At 46.8% G+C, this 23,649-nt stretch overlaps 1 protein-coding gene across 5 annotated transcripts in view; it reads right to left on the bottom strand.

Moving 5' to 3' along the window:
- Nucleotides 1-23,649, bottom strand: part of IKBKB (inhibitor of nuclear factor kappa B kinase subunit beta) — a 61,900-nt gene that overhangs the window by 2,281 nt on the left and 35,970 nt on the right. For 3 of the 5 annotated variants that reach the window (XM_073798592.1, XM_073798593.1, XM_073798594.1), the window contains 11 exons: nucleotides 23,019-23,133; nucleotides 22,272-22,395; nucleotides 21,607-21,758; nucleotides 21,387-21,448; nucleotides 20,277-20,386; nucleotides 19,029-19,078; nucleotides 18,844-18,943; nucleotides 18,532-18,679; nucleotides 16,581-16,708; nucleotides 14,269-14,359; nucleotides 1,205-1,303 (listed from right to left, as the gene is read on the bottom strand). In XM_073798592.1, the coding sequence (XP_073654693.1) occupies nucleotides 1,211-1,303; nucleotides 14,269-14,359; nucleotides 16,581-16,708; nucleotides 18,532-18,679; nucleotides 18,844-18,943; nucleotides 19,029-19,078; nucleotides 20,277-20,386; nucleotides 21,387-21,448; nucleotides 21,607-21,758; nucleotides 22,272-22,395; nucleotides 23,019-23,133 (1,173 nt within the window). In that variant the 3' untranslated portion in view covers nucleotides 1,205-1,210. Of the gene's footprint in view, nucleotides 1-1,204; nucleotides 1,304-11,884; nucleotides 13,209-14,268; nucleotides 14,360-16,580; nucleotides 16,709-18,531; nucleotides 18,680-18,843; nucleotides 18,944-19,028; nucleotides 19,079-20,276; nucleotides 20,387-21,386; nucleotides 21,449-21,606; nucleotides 21,759-22,271; nucleotides 22,396-23,018; nucleotides 23,134-23,649 lie in introns of those variants that run through there. The other 2 variants (XM_033848920.2, XM_073798591.1) reach the window with 1 other exon arrangement.

Here is a 23,649-nt window from a genome sequence, read left to right as displayed (position 1 = left end):
ATCCTGTGAGAGCCAGCATCATCCCAACAAACTGGGAGACAGTTTGTGATGGGAAAAATCTGACTGCTGCCCTCACCCCACAGCCAGCTCTTCCTGGAGAGGGAGAGCCACTTCTGAGAGACCTCCTGGGCCCCATGAGAAGATCACATTTAATTTAAGCTGATTACAGCCCTAGTTTCCTCGTGGATAATTGTGAGGGCTACCAAAGGCTGTATCTCAACAACCTAAACCCACTGAATTGTAAGAAACACCATGATTTCATGTACCAGTAAGAAAAAAATGCCCGCAACTGCCCTTTGGCGCCACGTCTTAGCAGTAATCGCCATGACAAAGGAACGAGTCACACCAGCCTCTTGTTGCTTTAAGGTTTTCAGCCACCCTGAGGGACCTGGCAGTTCCTCTTGCCTTCCACTGCATTGCTTGGCATGCGAGATAGACCTTTGTCCTTTGGCTTGTGTTTCAGTGACAGACAGGCTCGCCTTTTTGTAGGTATATTCTGTTCTTATGACCCATTAGAATTTGGTAGAATTATGGTCATATCTCCACATGAAATATTTATTTGACCAATATCAGATTTATGCTCACTGCTGTTTCTATGCGTTTCTGCGTACACAATACATTTGTGTCAAGTTGAATCAAAGGGTAATCTTTCTGGGACTTCCTGGCGGTCCAGTGGTTAGGACTCCGCGCTTCCACTGCAGGGGGCACGGGTTCGATCCACGGTTGAGGAACTAAGATCCTGCGTGTCATGTGGCGAGGCCAAAGGAAAAAAAAAAAAAGAAAAAGGGTAATCTTTCTGAAGAGATTTTTAAAGGCAATTAGATTCAACGTGGGTAGTACCAAGTGTACATGGCTCAACTGAATGACAGATATGACCAAGTTCACATACGCAAATGACAACTGTAAGTCAATAACCACAACTGTGACATGACATTGATTCAAAAACATGTCCCACGTTGAAAAAATTACACCCTTTTTATCGCTGATGAAACATGTATTTCAAGTAAAGTTAGTCCAGTGCCCGGCACATTGCAACCAATCTACACATGCTGGTCCTGCTCCAGATACATCTTTCAAAGACAGTGTTTTCCTTCTAGAATGCACTATCCAATAGAGTAGTCACCTGCCACACATGGCTATTCACATTGAAAATGCAATTAAATAACAAGTAAGATGAAAAATCTAGTTCCTCAGTTGCACTCACCACATTTCAAGTCTCAGCTGCCCCCTTACTGGACAGTGCAGATTGGATGGCTCTTGTTGCCACACGAAGTTCTATTGAGGAGCACTTTTCTCGAAACTTCTATTAATAAGACATATATGTATATATTTTTGGATAAAATTGAAACTTTATTCTTCATAACATATGCAGATATTAAATTAAATACTCAACATAGAAAGCTTCTAAAAGTAAATGTAGATTATGAAAATATCTTCAGCAACTTGGAATAGGCAAAAATGCATATCTTTGTTTTTAACAATTTTTAATCTGAGATTGGCGTCAAGATGACACGGGGTGAGGAGGGTAAAGAGGATGCTACCTATTATTTATTAATCAGAATGCGTATAGAAGAAAAGGATAAGATAAAACCAGCATCGCTAACTAGAAAACAGATTGTCAATTTGTACCGAGCACTTCTTTTTTTTGAAGTATAGTTGACTTACAATATTATATTAGTTTCAAGTGTACAACATAGTGATTCACAATTTTTAAAGATTAAACTCCATTTAAAGTAATTACAAATCACAGCCATATTTTCCTGTGCTGTGCAATAGATCCTTGTAGCTTATTTTATACATAATAGTTTGTACCTTTTAATCCCCTACCCCCATCACATCCCTCCCCCGTCCCTCTCCCCTCCCCCCTCCCCCTAACCATTGGGTTGTTCTCTATATCTGTGAGTCTGTTTCTGTTTTGTTATGTACCTTCATTTGTTTTGTTTTTAGAGTCCACATATAAGTGATAACACAGAGTGTTTGTCTTTCTCTGTCTGACTTATTTTACTAAGCATAATGCCCTCCCGGTCCATCCCTGTTGCTGCAATAGACATACACTTCTTATATACACAGAATATATTACTAAGTGTCCATGTCACTCCCATTCTTTCCATTTCTACCATTACCGTCTCTGCCCACACCTTCCTCTTCTCCCCAAGCCCCAGCCCAACACCCATCCACAAAAATGGGCTTCTACCTCCAGGGATTTTTTGCTCTTTTTTTAAAAAACTATTAATTTTAAAATAACTATAGATTCACAAGAAGTTCCAAACAATTACAGATTTACAAGAAGTTGCAAATATTCTATAGAGAGGTTCCACACACCTTGCACCTAGTTTTTCTAAATGGTCACATCTTACAAAAACCAGGTAACTGACACTGATTCAATGTGTGCGTATAGCTCTGTATCATCACGTGCAGATTTGTGCAACCACCGGCAGAATCAAGATACAGAACCATTCTATTACCAGAAACACCTCCCTTGGGTTATGCCTTAAACACCCCCCCTCCACCCCTCCAACGTTACTAATTCCAGGAAATCACTAATTTCCCTTTATTCTCCATCTCATAACACAGTCATTTTGAGAACATTGTATAAATGGAACTACACAGTATGTGACCCTTTGAGACTGTTTTTTTTTTTTCACTCAGCGTAACGTCCTTGAGGTCTATCCAAATTGTCGCATGTGTCAATAGTTTGTGTCTTTTTATCACTGAGTAGTACTCCACGTTATGATGTATCACAGTCTGTTTAACTATTCACCTGTTGTGGGAAATGTTGCTTCCAGTTTTTGGCTCTTAAAAATAAAGCTGCAATGAACACCTTCCTGTGTGGACGTAAGATTTCATTTCTCTAGGATAAATGCCAGGAATGTGATTGTTGAGTCATATGGTATCTATTTAGTTCTTTTAAGAAACTGCCAAACGATTCCAGGGCACCACTTTATACACCATGAGCAACGTCTGAGTGATTCAGCTCCCCACAGGTTCACTAACACTTGATATTGTCACCATTTTAAAATTTACTTGCTTTGTAAGTGATAATGATATTGTATCACTAATTGTTTTAATTTGAATTTCTATTGAACATCTCTTTACATGATTGCCACCTGTGCATCCTTTTTTTTCGTGAAATATCTCTCCATGGCTTTTGTCCATTTTCTAATCAGATTGTCAGTAAAAAAAAAAAAAAAAAAAAAAAGTGAAGTTTTGAGAATGCTTTATATTTTCTAGATGAATCCTTTGTGAGATACATGGTTTGCAAATATTTTCTCCAAATCTATAGCTTGTCTTTTCATTCTCTTAAGTATCTTTCACAGGGCAAAAGTTTTCAATTTTGATGACGTCTACTTTATTGATTTTTCACATTTTATGGGCCATGATTTTGATATAATGTCTGAAAACTTCACCAAGCTCTACACCCTGAAAATTTTCTGTATTTTTCCTAAAAGTTTTGTAGTTTTACATTTTACACTTAAATCTATGATCCATTTTGAGATATTTTTTATATAAAGTGTGAGACAGGTCAAATTTTTAATTTTTGCTAATGGATATCCAACCATTTGTTGAAAAGACTAATCTTCCTCCATTGAATTACTTTTGCACCTTTGTCAAAAATCTGTTGGTTGTACTTGTATGGGTCTATTTCCGGTTCCTCTTTTCTGTTCAGTTGATCTGTGTGTCTACTTTTCTAACCACTAGAATCTCTTGAAACTGGTAGAGTCATTAATCCAGTTCACACTTCTCTTTCAGAATTATTTTAGCTATTTAGCTCCTTTGTCTCTCCATATAAATATAAGAATAATCTTGCCTATATCTGCCAAAAGTATTGCTTGGATTCTGATAAAAATTGTATTAAACCTATCAACTTGGGGAGAACTGGTACTTTAAAATGTTGAGTCATCCAATCCACAACATGGTATTTCTCTCCATTTATTTAGTTCTTTGGATTCTTTCATCAGCATTTTATAGTTTTCAGCATACAGGTCCTATACATGTTTTGTTAGGTTTACACCTAAGTATCTTTTTTTTTTTTTTGCCTTCGGATCCATTTTTATTTTATGATTTTCAAATTTCTTATTATTCTCATTTTTTTATACAATTTTAAAGGTTACACTTCATTTACAGTTATTACAAAGTATTGGCTCTATTCCCTGTGTTGCACACACACCCTTGTAGCCTGTCTTACCCCCAATAGTTTGTACCTCCCACTCCCCCTCCCCTACAATGCCCCTCCCCACTGCCCCCCTCCCTGGTAACCACCAGTTTGTTCTCTACGTCTGTGAGTTTGCTTCATTTTTGTTATATTCACTAGTTTGTTGTATTTTTAGATTCCACATATAAGTGATATTATACAGTATTTGTCTTTCTCTGTCTGACTTCTTTTACTAAGCATAATGCCCTCCAAGTCCATCCATGTTGCTGCCAATGGCAACATTTCATTCTTTTTTATGGCTGAGTAGTATTCCACTGTATAGATGTACCACATCTTCTTTATCCACTCATCTGTTGATGGACACTTAGGTTGCTTCCATATCTTGGCTATTGTAAATAATGCTGCTACAAACAGTGGAGTGTATGTATCTTTTCAAATTAGTGTTTTTGTTTCCTTCAGATGAACACACAGGAGTGGAATTGCTGGATCATATGGTAATTCTATTTTTAGGTTTTTGATGAATCTCTATATTGTTTTCCACAGCAGTTGCACCAATTTACATTCCCACCGACAGTGTGCAAGTGTTCCCTTTTCTCCACATCCTTGCCAACATTTGTTATTTATGTTCTTTTTGATGATAGCCATCCTGACAGGTGTGAGGTAGTATCTCATTGTGGTTCTGATTTGCATTTCCCTGATGATTAGCAATGTCAAGCATCTTTTCATGTGCCTGTTGGCCAACTGCATTTCCTCTTTGGAAAAATTGTCTATTCAGTTCTTCTGCCCATTTTTTAATCAGGTTGTTGTTTTTTTTTACATTGAGTTGTATGAGCTGTTTATATATGTTGGATATTAATACACCTAAGTATTAATTTGGTTTTGAGTAATTATAAATGCTAGTGTATTTTTAATTTGGGGTTTCATGTGCTCATCTAGTATAGAATTTTGAATGTTTATCTTTGTATTCTGTGACTTTGCTTAAGTCACTTTTTAGCTTTAGGAGAGCTTTTGTAGATTCTTTGGGATTTCTACATAAACCATCATGTCATCTGCAAATAGGGACAGTTTTATCTCTTCATTTCCCATCCCTATGCCTTTTATTTCCTTTTCTTGCCTTATTGTGCTAACACTCCTACTACTATGTTGAACAGCAGGGGTGAGAGAGGACATCCCTGCTTTATTTGAAATGTAAGGGGAAAGCACTCAGTCTTTCACCATTAAGTAAAGTGGTTGCTGCTGGGTTTTTGTAGATGACTATTTATTCAGTTGAGGAAGTTTCCTTCTATTTCCATTTTTCTAAGCCTTTTATCTTGAATGGGTGTTAAATGCTGTCCAGAGTTTTTCTGCATCAACTGATATGATCGTGTGATTTTTCTTCTTTAGCCTCTTAATATGTGATTACACTGATGGATTTCCAACTATTGAACCAGCTTTGTATCCATGGAAAAAAAACCACACTTGGTCATGGGTTACAACACTGTTGAATTTTCATTAATATTCTGTTAAGGATTTTTGCATCTATATTCATGAGGATGTGTTAACTTTCATTTTCTGTACTGTTTTTGTCTAGTTTGGTACAATGTTAATAGTGCCTTCACAAAATGAATTGGGAAGTATTTCCTCCTATTCTGTTTTCTGCAAGAGATAGTGTAGCATGTGTTAATTCTTTCATTGTCTGGTAGAACTTTCCAATGTAACCATCTGGGCCTGGAGATCTCTTTTTCAGGGGTTTTTAAATTACAAATTCAATTTCCTTCATGGCTATAAGGCTATTCAAATTATTTCATATTTGATGAGTTGTGGTAGCTTGTGCTTTTCAAGGAATTGGTTCACCTAATCTAAGCTGTCACATTTATTGCATAGAGTTGTTCACAGTATTCCTTTCCTATTCTTTTGATACCTGCAACATTGATAATATCATCTTGTTTTATTCCTGATGTTGATAATTTGTGTCTTCTCTCTTTGATCTTAACAGAGAAGCAGCTCACTGTTTTATTGATTTTGTTTTCCTTTTTGTCAATGCCTTTGACTTCTGGTCTTATCTTTCTTGTTTTGTTCCTTCTGCTTGCTTTTGATTATTTTGCTCTTCTTTTTTTTAAGTCCTTGAGGTCATTTGGTGTTATAAATTTCTCTTTCAATTGGTTTAGCCGTATCCCACAAATTTTGATATGTTGTATTTTTATTTTCATTCAGTTCAATGTATTCTTAAAATTTCCTGTGAGACTTCCTCTTTGGTCCATGAGCTATATAGAAGCATTTTTTTTTAGTTTGCATATGTTTGGGATTTTCCTGCTATATTTCTGTTACTCATTCCTGGCGTGATTCCACTGTGGTCAGAGAACACACTCTGTATATAAATTTTTGTAAGTTTTTTGAGGTTTGTCTTATGAGCCAGGATTTGGTCTATCTTAGTATATGTTCCATGGGTGCTTGAAAGGAATATGTATTCTGTTGTTGTTGGGGCAAGGCTCTATAAATGTTGATGAGATTCTGTCGGGTGATGGTGCTGTTGAGTTCTTCTATATCCTTTATATATTGCTGATTTTATATAGTTGTTCTATGAATTGTTAACATCCCCAACTATACTTGTGGACTTGTCTTTTCCACCTTGCAGCTCTATCAGTTTTGCTTCATATATTTTGCATCTCTGTTGTTTGGTGCATATAGATTTAGGGTTGCTATGTCTTTCCATGGACTGCTGCAATTTATTACTATGATGTTCTTCCCTGTCACTGGTAATTTTCTTAGCTCTGAAGTATAATTTATCTGATATTAATATAGTCACTCCTGCATTTTTTGATTAATGTTTGCATGGCATATCTCTTCCATCCTTTTACTTTCAACTTGCTTTGATCATTATATTTGAAATGAGATTCTTGTAGACAGCATATATTGGGGTCTCTTTCAGATCTGCTCTCCAATATCTATCTTTTAATTGCTGCATTTCAGTCTATTTACATTAAATATAATTATTGATGTGTTAAGGCTCAAGTCTCCCATTTCATTTTAGGTTGCTTTGTTTTTTCTCTGTGCTTCTAGCTTCTCTTTTTCTTTTTCCTCCTCTTCTATAAGTTTCTTGAACATTTTTTAGGATTCCATTTCAATTTATTTATGGTGTTTTGGAGTGTACCTCTTTGTAGACCTTTTTCAGGTTGCTCTAGGTATTCTATTATATATGCATATCTTATCACAGTTTGATACCTGAGCCTAAAGTATCAATTTATGAATTCCCTCTGAATTCAAGTGAAGTATAGGAACCTTGCCTCTTTGTATCTTTTACTCTATCCCATTTATAGTAAAATTGCCTTAAATACTTCCTGTACATACACTGAGAACCATATCAAACCATGTTATAATTTCTGCTTCAACCACCAACATAACTTAGAAAACTCCAGAAAAGAAAGTCTATTATATTTATCCATATTTTTAGTCTTTCTCTTATTCTTTCTAACTTACTGAAGTTCCAAGAATGCTTCTTTTATCCTTTTCACTCTGTTTAGAGAGCTTCCTTTAGCCATTCTTTTAGGGTGTGTCTACTGGCTACAAATTCTCTTCATTTTCTTTGATTTGAGAATGTTGTGACTTCCCCCTTCATTCAGAAGGCATTCCTGAATATACCTCTAGTAAATTTTAGCTGGACACAGGATTTTGGGTTGACAGTTCTTTTCTACCAGAACCTGAAAAATGTGCCACTTCTTCTGACTTCCATGGTTTCTGATGAGAAATCTGCTATCATTCAAATAGTTTCCCGCCTCCCATAACTAAGGTGTATCTCTTGTAGTTTTACACATTTTTTTCCCTTTATCTTTAGTTTTTAGGGGTTTGACTGTATGTGTCTTCATATACACTTCTTTCTTTGTGAGAGTTTATCCTGTTTGGGGTTTGCTCAGCTTGTTGAATATACAGGTTTATATTTTTTGCCAAATTTGAAGGATTTACAGGTATTCGTTCTTTGAATACTTTTCAGCTACACCTCTTTTCTGCTCTCCTTTATGGGACTTAGATGACATAAATATTAGCTCTTTTGTTATAGCCCCACAGGGCTTTGAGGCTCTGCTGTTGTTTTTTCCCAATGTTTTCTTTCTATCGTTCTGTTTTCAAGTTCACTGATTTGTTCCCCTCCATTCTGCTGCTGAGCCTATCCATTGATATTTTTACTTCATTTATTTTACTTCATGTATTTTTCAGTCCTAAAATTTCTACTTGGTTCTTCTTTACATCTTCTGTTTCTTTGCTGAGACTTTCTATTTTTGTTTGTTTGTTTCAAGCTAGTTCATAATTATTGTTTGAAGCATGTTTAAATGATGGCTGCTTTGAAATCCTTTTCAGATAATTCTAAATCTCTGCCACTTGGGTGTCTGTGTCTGTTGGGTTACCTTTTCTCAGTTGAGGTTTCCTAACTCTTGGTATGACGAGTGATTTTGGAATAAGACCTGGACATCTGAGTCTCAGGTTATGAGACTCTGGCTTTCATTTAATTCCTGTCTTAGCAGGCCTCCTCTGATATCCAGTGGGGGAAGCAGGGTGCTATCTCATCACCACCAAGTGGGAGTGGAAGTCCAGGCTTCCCGAGTGGGAAGAGCTCTTCCTCACTGTTGGTTGGCAATAGGAGTCCTGGCTCCCCAGTAGGTCTGCTGTCACCTGGGGGCAGGAACGCCTCATTCCTGCTGGGCACGTGGTCTCCCCTGATACCAGCAGGAGAGGCCTTGTTACTGTCCAGCATCAATGAAAGTCCCAGTTCCTCACCCCATCACTCCAGTGGGGCACTTAATTATGGCCTGATGTGTGTGGAAGTTTAAGTTTCCCCCTTGGTCTTTGCAAGCAGGGGTGGGGCAGTATGTTTTGTGATGTTTGGCTGCCATACAGTGGTTATCGTTTACATTTCTCCTGTTTTGTGAGGCTGCCCCGTCCTGACCCTTCACCTGATGTAATGAGTTGGGTGCACACCCACAAAGGCATGCCCATGTCCTAGTTCCCAGAACCTGTGAACATTACCTTATATGGCAAAATATGTGATTCAGTTAAGGACTTTGAAAGGAACTCACCCTAGGTTATCTGGATTGGCTCTAAGTCTAATGACAAGTGTCCCTATAAGAGATGCACAGGGGAGATTTGACAGATAGAAGAGAAGGCAATATGATCACATTGGCAGAAACTGAATAGATGTAGCTACAAGCCAAGGACCACCTGGAGCCGCCAGAAGCTGGAAAAGGAAAGGAACGTATCTCCCCTACAACTTCTGGAGGGAGCACAGTCCTGCCAGCATCCTGATTTCAGAGTTCTGGCCTCCAGAACTGTGAGAGAACACGTATCTGTTGTTTTAAGCCACCCAGTTTGTGGCAACTTGTTATAGTTTGGTACTGTAAAGTGAGGTGCTACTGTTAAAAAACTCAAACTGTGGAAATGGCTTTCAAATTATATAATGGTTAGATGCCAGAAGAATTCTGAGATGCATGAGAGGAAAAGCCTAAGTTGCCTTAAACAGACTATTGGTATAAATGAGTGTTAAAGAAATTGATGATGAGGGCTCAGAAAGTGAGAAGCATGGTAGAAAAAGTTTCTAATATCTCAGAGGATACATACATCGTCATGAACAGAATGTCAGTAGATGTGAATGTTACTTGGCTCTGCCATTGTGTTCTACCATTATGTGGACAGCGGAACTTGTAAGCAATGAACTTGAGTATTTTATTGCAGGGATTTCCAAGCAAAGTGTTGAAGGTGCGGTGTGATTTCTCCTTGCTGCTTACAGTAAAATGCAAGACAAAAGAAAGAAATTGAAGAAAGAACTGTTAAGAAGAAAAGCAGCAGCATTTGATGATTTAGGAGATTCTCCATCTATCCATATTGCAAAGGATGCTAAAATTAAAAAACTCACTGTTGGAGAGAAGTCCAAGGGTGCAGCTGGACATCCTTTTGTTGAAGAGATTATTTGTGTGACTCACAGACCCACTCACTCATCTCAGCAGAAGCCAGGAATAGAAGTGGAGTTATCCAAGAAAGACCTGTGGATCTTTTGTTAACTGTGTGGACTCCCATGACATACACAGGAGACCCACAAGATTAATAAGAATGTTACATCAGCAGAAACAAGCTTGGTCTGAAAAGAACAGAGAGAGGATGGCATAAGTCTACTGGACTTCTAAAACTCAAGAGCCAGGAAATGGTTGACAGAGTTACCTGGTTGTAAACCTGTGGTAGCTGTCAAGACAAAGGAGGAATGACTCTGAGGGCAGAGCCATGGGTGCAAAGGAAGAGACTGGAAGAGCAGTTACAGAGGCAGAGGCCTATGAAGCTGCCTTGGGTTCAGTGGACAGAGCCTCAAGTGACAGAAAATCATTCTCAGGACTTGGAACCTAATGGAATTTACCCTGGTAGATTTCAAACTTGCTTCGGGCTAGTGACTCCTTTATTCCTTCCAATTTCTCCCCTTTGGAATGGGAATGTCTATCTCGCCATTGTATTTTGGAGGCAGACAAATTGTCTTCTAGTTTCACAGGTCCACAGATGGAGGGATTTTGTCACAGGATGGATCATGCCCAGAGCCTGCCAAACCTGATGTAGATGATGAGATTCAAGACTTCTGAGCTGATGATATTTAGATTTTGGTCTTAGTGTTGATTCTGTAGTGGATTGAGTCTTTTCGGGATGGGGTGAATATATTTTGCATGTGACGAATGTGAATTCTGGGAGGCTAGACGGTGGACTGTAGTGGGTTCAATGGTGGCTCCCCAGGAAGAAATGTCCACATCCTAATCCCCAGAATCTATAAATATCGTCTTATATTGTAAAACATGAGATCAAATTAAGGGTCTTGATCAAATTATGTGCCTCTTAGGCACTTATCTTGGATTATCCAGATCAGCCCTAAATTCAATCATGAGGGTTTTTTATGAAAGGTACACAGGGGAGATTTGACAGATATAAAAAGAGGTGGCAATGTGACCACAGGGGCAGAGATGCAGCCACCAAGTCAAGGATCTCCTGGACCCACCAGAAGCTGGAAGAAGCAAAAAACAGAATCTCCCCTAGGGACTTTGGAGGACTTGATCTCCGACTTTGGCCTCCAGACCTGTGAGAATAAATGTCTGTTCTAAGCCATATAGTTTGTGGTGACTTGTTACAGCAGACCTAGGAATCTAACAGAGTTGGAGAGCAGCTTGTTTGTTTGTGCCATTGGTCGGCATCTCCAGCCTCCGTCAGGGACACAGGAGGCAAGAGGAAAACCCAGGGAACTCACCACCACATGACCGCTCAGGGCCAAGGTCCCTAGCTGGTCTGCCTCCTTCTCACTGCCTTTTGGGGTCTTCTTATCTTTGTTTATAAATAATGTCCAAGGATCTCAGCTGTACTAGCTGGAGGAGTAGGAAAAAAGTACAACTGCTCCATGTTTTGGAAGTGGAAGTCCTACCTCCAGAATTTTCACTTTTTCAACCAACTAGCATATTCCAGTTACATCATTCGTTTTAAACATTAGCTTTGGTAATGTCCTTCCTTGCTCAAAATTCTTCAGTGGCTCCCAACTGCCTATAAAATCAGCCCCTGACTCTCAACTCCACATTCATTCCCTCCCTAATCTGACCCCGTCCCAGCCTACCTTTCTGGTATAATGTCCCACTGTGTTCCTCACCAGTGTTTCCAAAATCACGCTTTATCAAACTCAGTTCTTTGGGACGTTAATCAATGTTACATGCACATGGGAGAAAAAAAAAGGCTCTACTGTCAAATGAGTTGGGTAAACAGTGGATTTAGGCAGATTTAAGCCAGTTTATTATTATAGATCTTTCAGATTCTTTAATAAACCAGTGCACAAGGTGAATCTCCAAGAGGCAGTTAAAGCATGAAGCGTTTCCCCAACTTCCCTGACACGGAACCCACTGTACCGCCTCCATGGAAGGCACTCTGTGAAACTCTTCTCGTCCCACTTTCTTCTCCAACCAGACTCGCCTGTTTGTTATCATCTGAACTCACTTTGCTTTCCTGCTGTTATAGGAAGCAGCAACTTTTGTGAAACGTCCAAGAGGCCTTGCTGGTGCTCTGGCACTGTTTGATCAGGCACCACTCAATTTCATAAAACTTTCCATTAAAGCTGGACTTTGAGTTCAGAAGTCCCAACCAGAGGTATTATAAAAATAGACTGTGGGACTTGAATCATGTTACAAAATAGAGAATCTGTTTTTTAAATATAAATCCACTTAATAATACCGCTGGATGACACGAGGGATGGGAACTGCCCCGTCCACCCTGCCGCACCCAGGGGCAGGGGGTGTGGGCACAGGGGTCAGCAAGCTGGTGGTTGACAGACATCTTCCTCTTCTTTCCTTCTTCTCCATGGCAGCTTGCTCCTGGGGACTCTTTGGGACCCACAGGAAGGGAGACACTCTCCCCTCCTGGTACTAGCGACTCACTCTGGCTGGAGAGACTCTGGACGGGGAAAGCAGCACTCACCCAACCTGGCCCAAGGTCGCAGGCAGAAGGAAAACGTTAGCAGCCGTGAAGTCAGAAGAGGAGGGACGACCGGGCTGGGCCGAATCCACGGTTTCAAGAGAAGCCGGATCCAGATGAAACCTTAGCTGTGAAGACAGGTGGATGAGGCCTCTGGAGATCAGGAGGGGTCAGGAGAGGACAGCTAGCACCAAGTGCCATTCATACTTCGTCCTAAAAGTCAGTCTGACGTGTGGCTGGTGGTCTGTGGAGCCACTGTACTCGGAGCACTTCTCTCTGCGCAGAGGCAGTGGCTGCCGTGGCTCCACCTCCCCAGACGCCGCGCTCGGCATCCTCGTCTGCTGGGCCTCTGTGGCGGAGGACGTCCAGCGTGCAGATAAGCTGCTGGCACTGCCATGGAGGGCTGCACCCTCGGTCCACGGTGATGGTCATGGCTGCTGGGGAAGCGAGATCTCCATCTGGGTGCCGAGGACACCGGACGCGACGCGGCGGGGCCCCGGGGGCCTCGGGCCAGGCAGCCCGGCAGGGTCAGGGCCGCCCACCATCAGGAGGCCCGCTCCAGGCTGTGCTTCTCCTCCTCCCCCGACTGCAACCAGCTCCAGTCTAGAGACTGAAAGTCAACGGGCACGTTAAAGACACCGTGGCCACCTAGACACTGCCTTCTTCGGGAGGCAACCAGCACAGTTTAGAGGGAAATTGAATTCCTCTCGTTAAGACAGTCTTGTTTCTGCAGGGTACCCCTGAGGTAGAGCTACGTCTGCAAAACCATGCCGGAGCTTTCCTTCAGATGGGCTTGGAGCCCTGAGATTCCGGGAAGGTGATTTAAGTATTATTACTGCAGCTCACAGCACTGACTCACGCTCACTGTGGGCAGCTGGTACCCTGGGCTAATCTCAGCTCTCGACCTCCAACCTCACCAGGTGAAATGGCCTGGTCACACTTCCTTTTCATCTGGCAGAAGTGCAAACGGGCAGTGAAAGGATCCAAGTATACACAGCTCGGAGGAGGAAGAACAGCAAGAAGAGACACAGAAAGCCCCAAACCAGAAAAGGACACTTGAATAAATAAGAAGTGGTTACAATGAGCAGTATCCCCTCTGATTCTTCCCCCAAATCAGAAGTTGCAGAGACGCCAGCATGTGACTGTATCGGCAGGAAAAGGCCAGAGAGCCAAGCGGATGATTAAGCGGATGATTTAGCAGATGATTTAGCATCCTCTCCGCAATTTCAGCTTTGTCTCAACGTACCTGCATCTGGACTCGTTTTTCTTTAGGTCAGCTTCCCTATAACTAGGACTGCTAAGCCCCGAGTCCCTGAGAGGCGGGGTGGTGATGGGCTCTTGCTTTGTTCCCGGAGCCCAGCACTGCACCCCACACACAGATGCCCGGCAATTGTACAGAAGGTGCAGCAGGGGAGAGGCCTTCTCACAGTGATGCTACCTTCTTCGTAAGCAGCGAGTGTAGCAAGGATGAAATGAGATAATGCGCACTAAGTACCTGCACACGCTCAACAGGCATCAGCATTGTTATCATGGGGAATAAGAAGCATGTACTAGAAAATCCTAAGTGTACCCTGCGATCGAGGAGCACGGCATCGCCTTTCGATCTGCTTTTTCTCGTTTGCTGTAGAAAGAAAGGGCGTGGGGCGGCGGGGCTTCCCACGGGCCATTACCCTTAAGCTCTGGTCCTGGTCCTTCATGGTGTCCTGTAGGGCGTTTTCCAGCTGGGTGCACAGAGTGTGTGCTTCAGCCACAAGGTCTTCGCTAAAAAAAAGATTGAATTATTAGAACGTGGTCAATGTTAACTTTTCAAAGGTGCTTACAAATACGCTAAAGAGCTTCTGGAAAGATTTTTAAAATTAAATAATTATTCTGAGGCTGAGTGTCTTAAAACACCACGTTATTGCCTAAGTGATTTCATCTGTCTAGTTAAGTGCTGTTACAGAAGCTCGAATCCAGCTACGAGCATCACTGTTCACCATGTGAAAAAGCAGCGACCCGGCTTAATAACAAAGCTCTTTCTGACTTAACTAGATTCTCTCCAAATTGCCATAATCTGAAGATCTCTCCCAAACCACCTGTTTTCCACTTTTTGAAATGGACAAAAATATACACACCATGCAATGTCCCCAGCTTGCTGAGATCTGGGGGAAGCAAGTTCTGGGAACTGATTTGTTTCCGGTGCTCTCTCCTTCTCTCTGATGAGAAATGCACGTGTCCCCCTGAGAACCCGCCACGGTAAGAAAGAGGAGAGCAGAGCGAGCCATCTGTCCTTTCTAACCTTGGCTCAAGGGCGTGGAGACACAGACAGCAGCCTGTGCCCCCGGGACGACTTCTCCAGAGCTTTGAGGATATCATGGAAAGAGAGTGACAAATCCAGGAGGAAGGGCCCTCGATCCCCTCCTCTCACCGTGAAGGGGGCACTGATGGAAGGAACAGAGCACAGCGCTGCCCAGACTCATCCATGGACTACTAACCAGGCTCCAGGCTCCGGGCCGGCCCCAGAGGCCCCGTGAGAGGCGCAGGACCTGGTTACCATCCTCAAGGAGCTAACAGTAAATTGGGGAGAGAATTAAGAATCCAAAACAGGGACTTCCCTGACAGTCCAGTGGTTAGGACTCTGCGCTTTCACTGCTGAGGACCCGGGTTCAATCCCTGGTCAGGGAACTAAGACCCCGCCAGCCAAACGGCAAAAAAAAAATAAAAAATTTTAAAAAATTAAAAATAAAAAATCCAAAACAGTAGAGGCTACAAACCCCCTAAGTACAGGAACAGGATTTTTAAAAACAGCTGTATTGAGATAAATTTACAAACCCTAAAGTTCACCCATTTAAGGTGCACAATTCCATAGCTCGAGTACATTTATGGAGCTGTGCAACCATCCTGGTGATCCAGTTTGGAATGTTTTCATCACCCAGAAAGAAACCTTGTACCTGTCAGTCACTCCCCATTCCTGCCCCGCCCCCTGCCCTCGGCAATCATTAATGTATTTTCCATTCTGTAGATCTGCCCACAGGAACCGATTTTAACTGTCTCCAGTGCCTGGGGCCCAGCAAAGGGAAGGTGCTGAATAAATGTGAGACTGAACCAAAAACAAAAAAAACCCATAGGTGGTCCAGGAGGAGAAGGATCCCTGTGCTCGTGTGCCAGGGCCGTGGAGGAGGTGGGAGCAGAGGTAGGAAGGCTCCGGGGAAAGGCGTCAGCGGAGCCGAGGTTCTGGAACTTCAGGTTGCAGGAGGGTCAGCCAGGGCTGGTTAAACAGGACTGCTCCGCCCCACCCCGAGTTCCTGATCCCAAATCTGCATTTCTGGCAAGTACCCAGAACCCGCCAATGCTGCTGGTCTGGACCAGACTTTAAGACCCCTGACGGCAGAGCCAGGAATCTGCCCCGGAGCAGTGGGTCAGACTGCAGAGGTGGCTTGAAGGCCTGAGAAGGCTCAGGCTTGGACCCTGAGGCAGCAGGAAGCCATGGCTGGTCCCTAAATAACTTGAGGAATAACTCGATCTAAATGGTCTCCTGTGAAGGCTGATTTGACCAGAGGGGCCTGGAGGCAGCACTGGGGGGGAAGCAGGGAGGGAAAAATTCGCTGGAAGGGCTCTGGGGCTCTGCTCCCAGCTCTGCAGCAGGGGTGCAGGTGATGAGTGGGGCAGGGAGAGGCCACGGGAGGGACCAATGACACGCGACTCAGGCGTGGCGGCCAGGGCACGCCCGCAGGGACCTGGTTCTACGAGCAGACCGCGACGGGTGGACTAGAGGACAGCAGGGACTGGCCAGCACTTCCAGGTTCCCATCCAGCAACGAGCAACGCGACCTCAGACAAGGAAACCTTAGTCAGCAAGCCAGGAGGAGCTCTGAGAGCAAAACACCACATCTGTCCCCACAGCGCCCGGCAAAGGGAACAAACATGGAGGGACACGCACAGAACCGCCGACGGGTGACCGACACGCCCGACTCCTGCACTGGGCATGGCGAAGGGGGACGCACCTCCTCTTGACGGCCTCGGGGAAGCTGTCAGGGGCTGGGCAAGGCTGCGACAGCAGCTGGCTGGGGTGACTCAGGCGGGACGTGTTCATGCTGTCTGGGCTTCCGCTGACGGGACCTCGGACCTTGCTCTAGATGACAAAACCAGGAAGAGAGTCAGCAGTTTTGGAGCAAACAGATGTTTCAAATTTTGCATTCACACCAGGGTATTTTCTTTTTTTCAAGTTTTTTTTTTTCCTGTGTGGACCCTTCCTAAAGTCTATATTGAATTTGTTACAATATTGCTTCTGTTTTTTATGTTTTGGCTGAGAGGCACGTGGGATTTTAGCTCCCTGACCAGGGATCGAACCTGCACCCCCTGCATTGGAAGGTGAAGTCTTTAACTACTGGACTGCCGGGGAAGTCCCAGGCACCACACCAGGGTATTTTCTCGTGAGACAACTGGCCAGGAGACACAGGCTCTTCCTGGAGAAATAGGTCAACATCGCTATTTGATGGTTTGCATTTCAGTTTAGAAACTGTTTCTGTATCTATAGGTGTGCTTTTAAAAGTTTCTAGGGGCTTCCCTGGTGGCGCAGTGGTTAAGAATCCGTCTGCCAATGCAGGGGACACAGGTTTGACCCCTGGTCCGGGAAGATCCCACATGCCACAGGGCAACTAAGCCCGTGCGCCACGACTACTGAGCCTGCGCTCTAGAGCCCGCAAGCCACAACTACTGAGCTCACGTGCCACAACTACTGAAGCCTGTGCACCTAGAGCCTGTGCACCGCAACAAAGAGTAGCCCCTGCTTGCTGCAACTAGAGAAAGCCTGCGTGCAGCAACGAAGATCCAACGCAGCCAAAAATAAATAAACAAATAAATAAATCTATTAAAAAAACCAGATTCTAACTACAGAGAGATCTGAGGGCTCTATTTCATTAGTTGGGTCGCTTAACGAACTCCTAAAGGAAATTAGAAGGAAGGTGTGTTTACTCTTTCCAAGTAGAAGACAGACACACAAAGGTCCTAAGTGACTTTCTGTGACTCGCACCATCCGCGGGACAGAAGGAGACTAAGGTGTTCTGACGCCCCAGGCTGCAGTGGCCACTCCACCTTATGCAGCCGTGCTCCCCTGATCCGTGACCAAGTCGCTCTGCTGTCACCTCCTCAACTTCCCTGCAGCCCACACGACAGCGCGGTCTGTCCCACCAGCTCGCTTCCAAGACACAGCTTTTACCCGGCTCTTCTCCCTTCTCTGTCCTGGGCTCTCTGTTGTGCTGAGGGTTCTCTCTGAGCAACACTCAGTGGGATCACAGCTACGCTGAGACGGCGGGCACAGAAAGTGTGGGCTGAGTGCTGCACGGCACAGGCACAGCTCAGGACCCACCAGGCCACACGGGCACGTGCTGCTGGGGCTGCATGCAGATCTCCAGGAACCTGGGCATGTGATCTCGTCTGGAAAAAGGATCTTTGCAGGTGTAGCTAAGGAGCCTGTGATGAGATCACCCTGGACTATCTGGGTGGGACCTGAATCCAGCGACAAGTGTTTTTACAAGAGATACTCAGAAAAGAGACACAGAGAAGAGGGTCACGTGGAGACAGAGGCAGAGACTGGAGGGATGCTGCCACAAGGCAAGGAGCACCGAGAGCCACGGAAATGGAAGAAGAGGTGAGGAAGGAGGAGTGATTCTCCCCTCCAGCCTCCAGAGGGAACCTGGCCCCGCGACACCCGGATGGCGGCCTTCTGGCCCCCAGGACCGTGAGAATAACTGTGATAATTTATCACAGCCGCCACCCGCACAATAACACAAGGACACAGGCGCCCACCCCGGCCCTCCGCACTCACACCAAGTCACGGAGCAGAGAAGTGGAAAGGGAGCGGCAGCAGCGGAGCGCTGGTGGTGGCCCTGCGGTCCCCACGCCGGGTGCGTGGGCTGGGGACGGCAGCACAGGGCCCCGCCGAGGGTCACTCACACAAGCAATCTTCAGGAGGTTCCAGAGCTCCTTCTGCCGCTTCTCCTGCAGCCGAACCACAGTCTTCTCGTCCTCGCTCATTAAGCTCACCACCTCCTCCACCTTGGGCAGCAGCTCCAGAGCCTTCTGCTTGCAGACCACAGTCTTGCTGTGAAGAACAAACATGACAAGCTCCAGCGGCACGTGGGTCGGAGGAGGCAGGACGCACCCCGGCAGTTAAGGCTCCGCTCGGCGCTGCAGGTGGAGGTCCCGGGGCTCAGGCGAGTGGGCGAGGCCTCGCACACAGCCCGCCGGAGGAAGGCGGCCCGATACCTGAGCTGCGTGTAGATCACTCGCACTTTCTTCTCGAAGCCTTGGATGGCCTGCAGGAGCAGCCGCACCATTTCCTGACTGTCGCCATCCGTTCGCTGGTCTGCAAAGAGGGACGGGGTCGCACGGTCCGCGGGGGGCTGGCCTGGTGCCCGGGTAGCGAGGGACCCGGGAGGTGGCCCACTCACCTCGGGGCTTCTCCCTCAGCCTCCGGTAAAGCTCCCGCGCCTGCTCTTCTCTGAAACACACGAGACAGCAGCTCTGTCAGCATCGAGCAGAGGTCAACAAGCTCACCTGAAGCGCCGAGGCCAACTCCTGCCGGCAGGACTACTCGTTTCTAGAAGCCAGACGGGCAGCACATCCCGACTGGAGCAAATGATCGTTCCTGGTGATGTTACAGGTGAAACCCATGACAAGGGAAGGCTCGCCTCATTACCAAAACTCAAACACCTCCAAGGTCTAGTGAGAATCTTCAGGACAGGAGTCTCCTCTGAATTCCCTGCCCACCCGGCTCCTGCCATCGGGACTCTGGGTGCAGTCTGTTGCTGGACCTGAGCCCGGAGAACGCGGCCCCCGAAAACTCAAGCCCAGGAGCAGGCACAGACACCCTCCCCGTGCCCCTAACACAGTGAGACGGGCTGACATTCTCAGGGGTGACTTGTGTTTGAAAACCAGAGGAGAATAAAGGGTTAAATGACTTGAGAAAACATGGACTACCAATAACTAAATTTCTGACGTTCGGCGCCTGGTCCTAGGAATCCCAGCAGAAGCGTCAGAGGACACGGCTGAGCCCCAAGGAGGCAGCTCCTGCGGGGCCCCGAGGCTCCCCTGCCCCTCCTGTCCGCCCCCAGGGCTGCAGGTGGGGCTGCCCTGCCTAGGTACCCCCCTGCACCGCCCTCCCCCACTCCCGGAGCCAAGGCCAAGTTCCTGATCGAGACTCAAATGAAGTTTCCAGATCCCACCTTCTAAGACTTGCCAGCCTCTTCCCCTGTTCTGCTTCCTGCTCCTCGGGCCACAGCGAGTGAGGGTGGGCGGGGCGGCCCTGGCGTCTAATCTGATACTTTGGTCAAGCAAAGGCTCCTGGGACGGCAGCCTTCGTAGTCACGAGCCACCGCTCAGGGCGTTATCTGAACTGGTCCCCATAGCTGTGAGGTGAGACATCGCTTCTCTATCCTGTGAGGCTCAGAGTGACGGAGGTGTGCCCGTGCTCATCTCTGCATGTGCCGAGATGACCCCCCAGGGGCCGAGCTCCAGGGGGAACGGGCCCACGGGGCTCCACCGGGACCACACTCGAACCATCCCGACACACACACTCATACCCACACACACAAAGAGAGACACACTCACACACAGACACATTCCCATACAGGCTCACTCTCACACAACACACACACATATACATACACGCACGCGCACGCGCGCACACACACACTCACAGGTCGTCCAGCGTCCCGCCCTGCTTCCAGCCCAGGGGGCTGCGCTGCAGGTCCACGATGTCCGTCTGTAGCGCCATCATCCGCTCCACCAGCTGCTTCACCTCGTTCTCCTGAAGGAAGAGCGGTGCTGAGGCCAAGGACGCAGCGAGAAACTCCTGAGACACGGGGTTCTCGGGGGAGCCCTCCGGCCTCACCGCAGACCCTCAGCTGACCAGCCGGAAGGGACCCGGACTTGGAGCCCTGCAGTCGGATCTGGGGTCGGCCACCTGTCAGCTGTATGGCCCTCGGGCAGGTTATCTGACCTTGCGCTGCAGTTTCCTCCACCGTAAACTAGGCTCTCAAAGGACTGCGTTAGGGTGAGAGGAGACAGAGCAGGTCGGGGCCTGGCCCGGTCCTGGCGTGGAGAAGTGGCCGGGGCACATTCTCTTCTCCAAATTCGTTGATTATCTCAGGGATTACACCCACGAGTGCCAAGACTGGGGGTGCGCTCGTGTCCCTGTGGTTGAACAAGGTACTGCCGATGGACACCCACCTTTAAGGAGGCATATCGGTACTGATTTATAGAAAAAGATGTTAAGACACGGAGGTGAAACTCCCTGCCCAAGTTCACAGGGAAAATGGTGACAAAGTCCAGGAAAAAGCCTTGGAGACCACAGTCTTCCATTTGTATGAGGTCTGCCACGTCACACCCTGGCCTCATAATCAACACTTTTCAGTGGCATCTGATTTACACTGTCCTAAGACTTGCCCCTTAGACCCTTTCTTTCCTGGGGATTTCTTGTCCCAAGGAGGTTAGGACAACCTCCGACGAGACAGCGTGCTGCTCCTTCATCCAAGGCCCCTTCTCGTGGAAAGAGGACAATTCACGTAGTAATCCTGACTCCAATCTGTGCAGCTCCCGGACCTGCCACGGCAGGGCCCCCTGCAGTGTCCCCCACCCCCTGCCTCTCCCCTTCTTTCCAGCAAGTCCTAGCTGAGGGCAGAGAGCTGGGAGAGGAAAATCTCATTTTCGACATACAAGCTCGACCGAGCGCGCAGTGAGAAAGGGGAGGACAGCAGTGAAGAGGCTCGCGCCCTTGGCCGGCCTGGGGACCCCAGGGTGCCTCCTACCCGTCCACAGAGCTCCACGGCCTGCTCCATCTCCCTCCAGGCCAGCAGCAGCTTGTCTGACGCTGAAAAAAAATGGAAGGAAAATAAAATTAAAGCAAAACGAAAACATCCCCAAACCCAAACAGAAAACAAGCGATTCAATGGCAAGGGGACAAAAGACACCTCGGAAAGAAGAAGAAAGGAACGGTCTCTCGAGACCCATCACAAACAGTACACTCACTGATCCCAAACTCTTTCTGCTCACTGTACTTCTCCAGGTCAATCTGGATGCTGGTTTTAAAGAAATCCAGCTTGGCCTTGAGCTGCTGAGACATAGAGGCCATGGAATTCTTCATCTTGGACAGGCAGCTGTTGTTCCGGAGCAGATTCATCCTGCAGGGACCCCGAGAAACAGAACCGTGGGGTGTCTCTGGCCTCCACGTGCCAGTTCCCGGACAAGAGCAAACCCAGCTCAAACACGACGGCAGGCCCCCGCTGTAACTGGTACAACCGCAACAAGAGCAGCCACCTATAACCGTAACGACGATCTCCTGGCCCTCGGCAACGGGTGAGGTTCTGCTCCCAAACTGGAGTTAGGCCAAGTACCACACGAAGCGACCCAAATCAGCCACAGCCCGGGGAAAGAGTCAGCCCGGCCCGGCAGGACGGTCAGGGGAGGCTGGCCGACCCACGCCGCAGCAAGCCCTTCCGCGGCCCCAGCGCCGCCCGCTGACCACACTGGCCTGGTCGGGTCTGACGGAGCCTCCCTCCGTCCCACCCTTCCAGACCAGCGTTCCCCTGCTCGCTCTCCCAATGGCCACCCCTGGGCCCTCGCCTCTGCCACCGTCCTGCGGCCGGGCCACCGGGCAGCTCCGAGCAAGTGAAGGCGAACCACCGGGCACGTACATGGCGGCGCGCTGGCCCTGCTGCAGGCGGCCGCAGTCCTCCTTCAGGGCCTGGATGCTGTGCCAGACCTGACCCCACACCTTCCTCAGCTGGAAGAACGGGAGGCTCCTCTTGGGCTCTTGCACTGGCCAGAGACACACACGACCGTCAGGGAGCGGCGCCTGCGACAGCCCGCCTCCTGCCCGTGGAGCTTGCAGGCACACCTACACTGCGCCGTTATGCAATGCTCTGCTGCTACACAACCATGTTGGCTGCTGGGCCTGGTTACCGTCGCAGACATTTTTGTGCCCTGGCAGAGCACAGGCACGTCAAAAGTTACAGATGCACAGAACACCCCGGAAGGTAGACCCCAGGAGTCAGGCAGCAGTGGTTTCCCGGGGGAGCTGGGGAGACAGAGGCACTTACTGCCTACCGTACAGTCTTTTTGATTTTTTGGTATCGTGTGCACGTATCGATTATTAAAATATGAAGACGACTTCAAACATCAAGAAAATGGTCACGTGGCTGAATTTCAGCGGCCTGTCTGTCCTCTGTTTAAATGAGGTTGACATTAATTGAAGATGGATGTCCTTTCCTCTCTTCACCTGGGCTACTCCTCGCGGGTGCAAGTGAGGAAGGCTGCCTGACTGAGGGCCGGAGGGACTCATCTTCTCAGGGGCGACCCCTCCCTCAGTCCAGGGCTCTCCCTCCAGCCTCGTCCCAAGCACTGTAAGTAATTATCTTTTAAAAAGATCACGCTGTTCTTACGGATACAGCTGACGCTTTCAGGCTGGGGCCGTGGGGAGATCTGGGTCTCATAGGCGACCCTGTTGTTGTCAAAGAGGAAAACGAGATCCATGTCCAGGGTGCGGCCCTCGTTCAGCTGCAAAGGGACAAGAGCAAAATGAGGCCTCGTGGACCCAGCCCCTCCTTTTCTCAAGCAACAAGGGGGGAGTCTTCAGAGGGTCCCAACAGCACCGTCCTCAGAGAGCAGGTGCCAGGCGCCCACTGAGCCTTTCCTAGGGGCCGCGGCCTCTACTTCCCTTGGCTGTTCCTTTTACACTTATTCCCAAATGCAAACCTCATCTACAACTTACTCTGTTCTGTTTTATTCTCTGATTGTCTTTATCGTGCAACTTAGACGGTTTGCTTTACTGTCCAGTGACTGTCTCTCCTGCGTTAACTTTCCAGCTCTTTCTGTGCAGCTGTCAGCACGGTTCTGCACACACGAGGTGTGTCAAAAATGGTTTTGGTTGACTTGGAAAAATGAAGCATCACTTTGGCAGCAAAGGCAAAAGAAAGGCACTCCCAGTGGTCTGGAAGGAACAGGCAAAGCGTGGGGTGGCTCAGGTCTCCTATCAGGTTCACGGGATCTCGCATTCCAACCTCAAAACAGGCA

Source organism: Tursiops truncatus, chromosome 21, assembly GCF_011762595.2.
Source record: "Tursiops truncatus isolate mTurTru1 chromosome 21, mTurTru1.mat.Y, whole genome shotgun sequence".
Lineage (NCBI taxonomy): Eukaryota > Metazoa > Chordata > Mammalia > Artiodactyla > Delphinidae > Tursiops > Tursiops truncatus.
The sequence above is the reverse complement of the archived record's forward strand: the minus strand, read 5'-3'. Positions and strand labels throughout refer to the sequence as shown.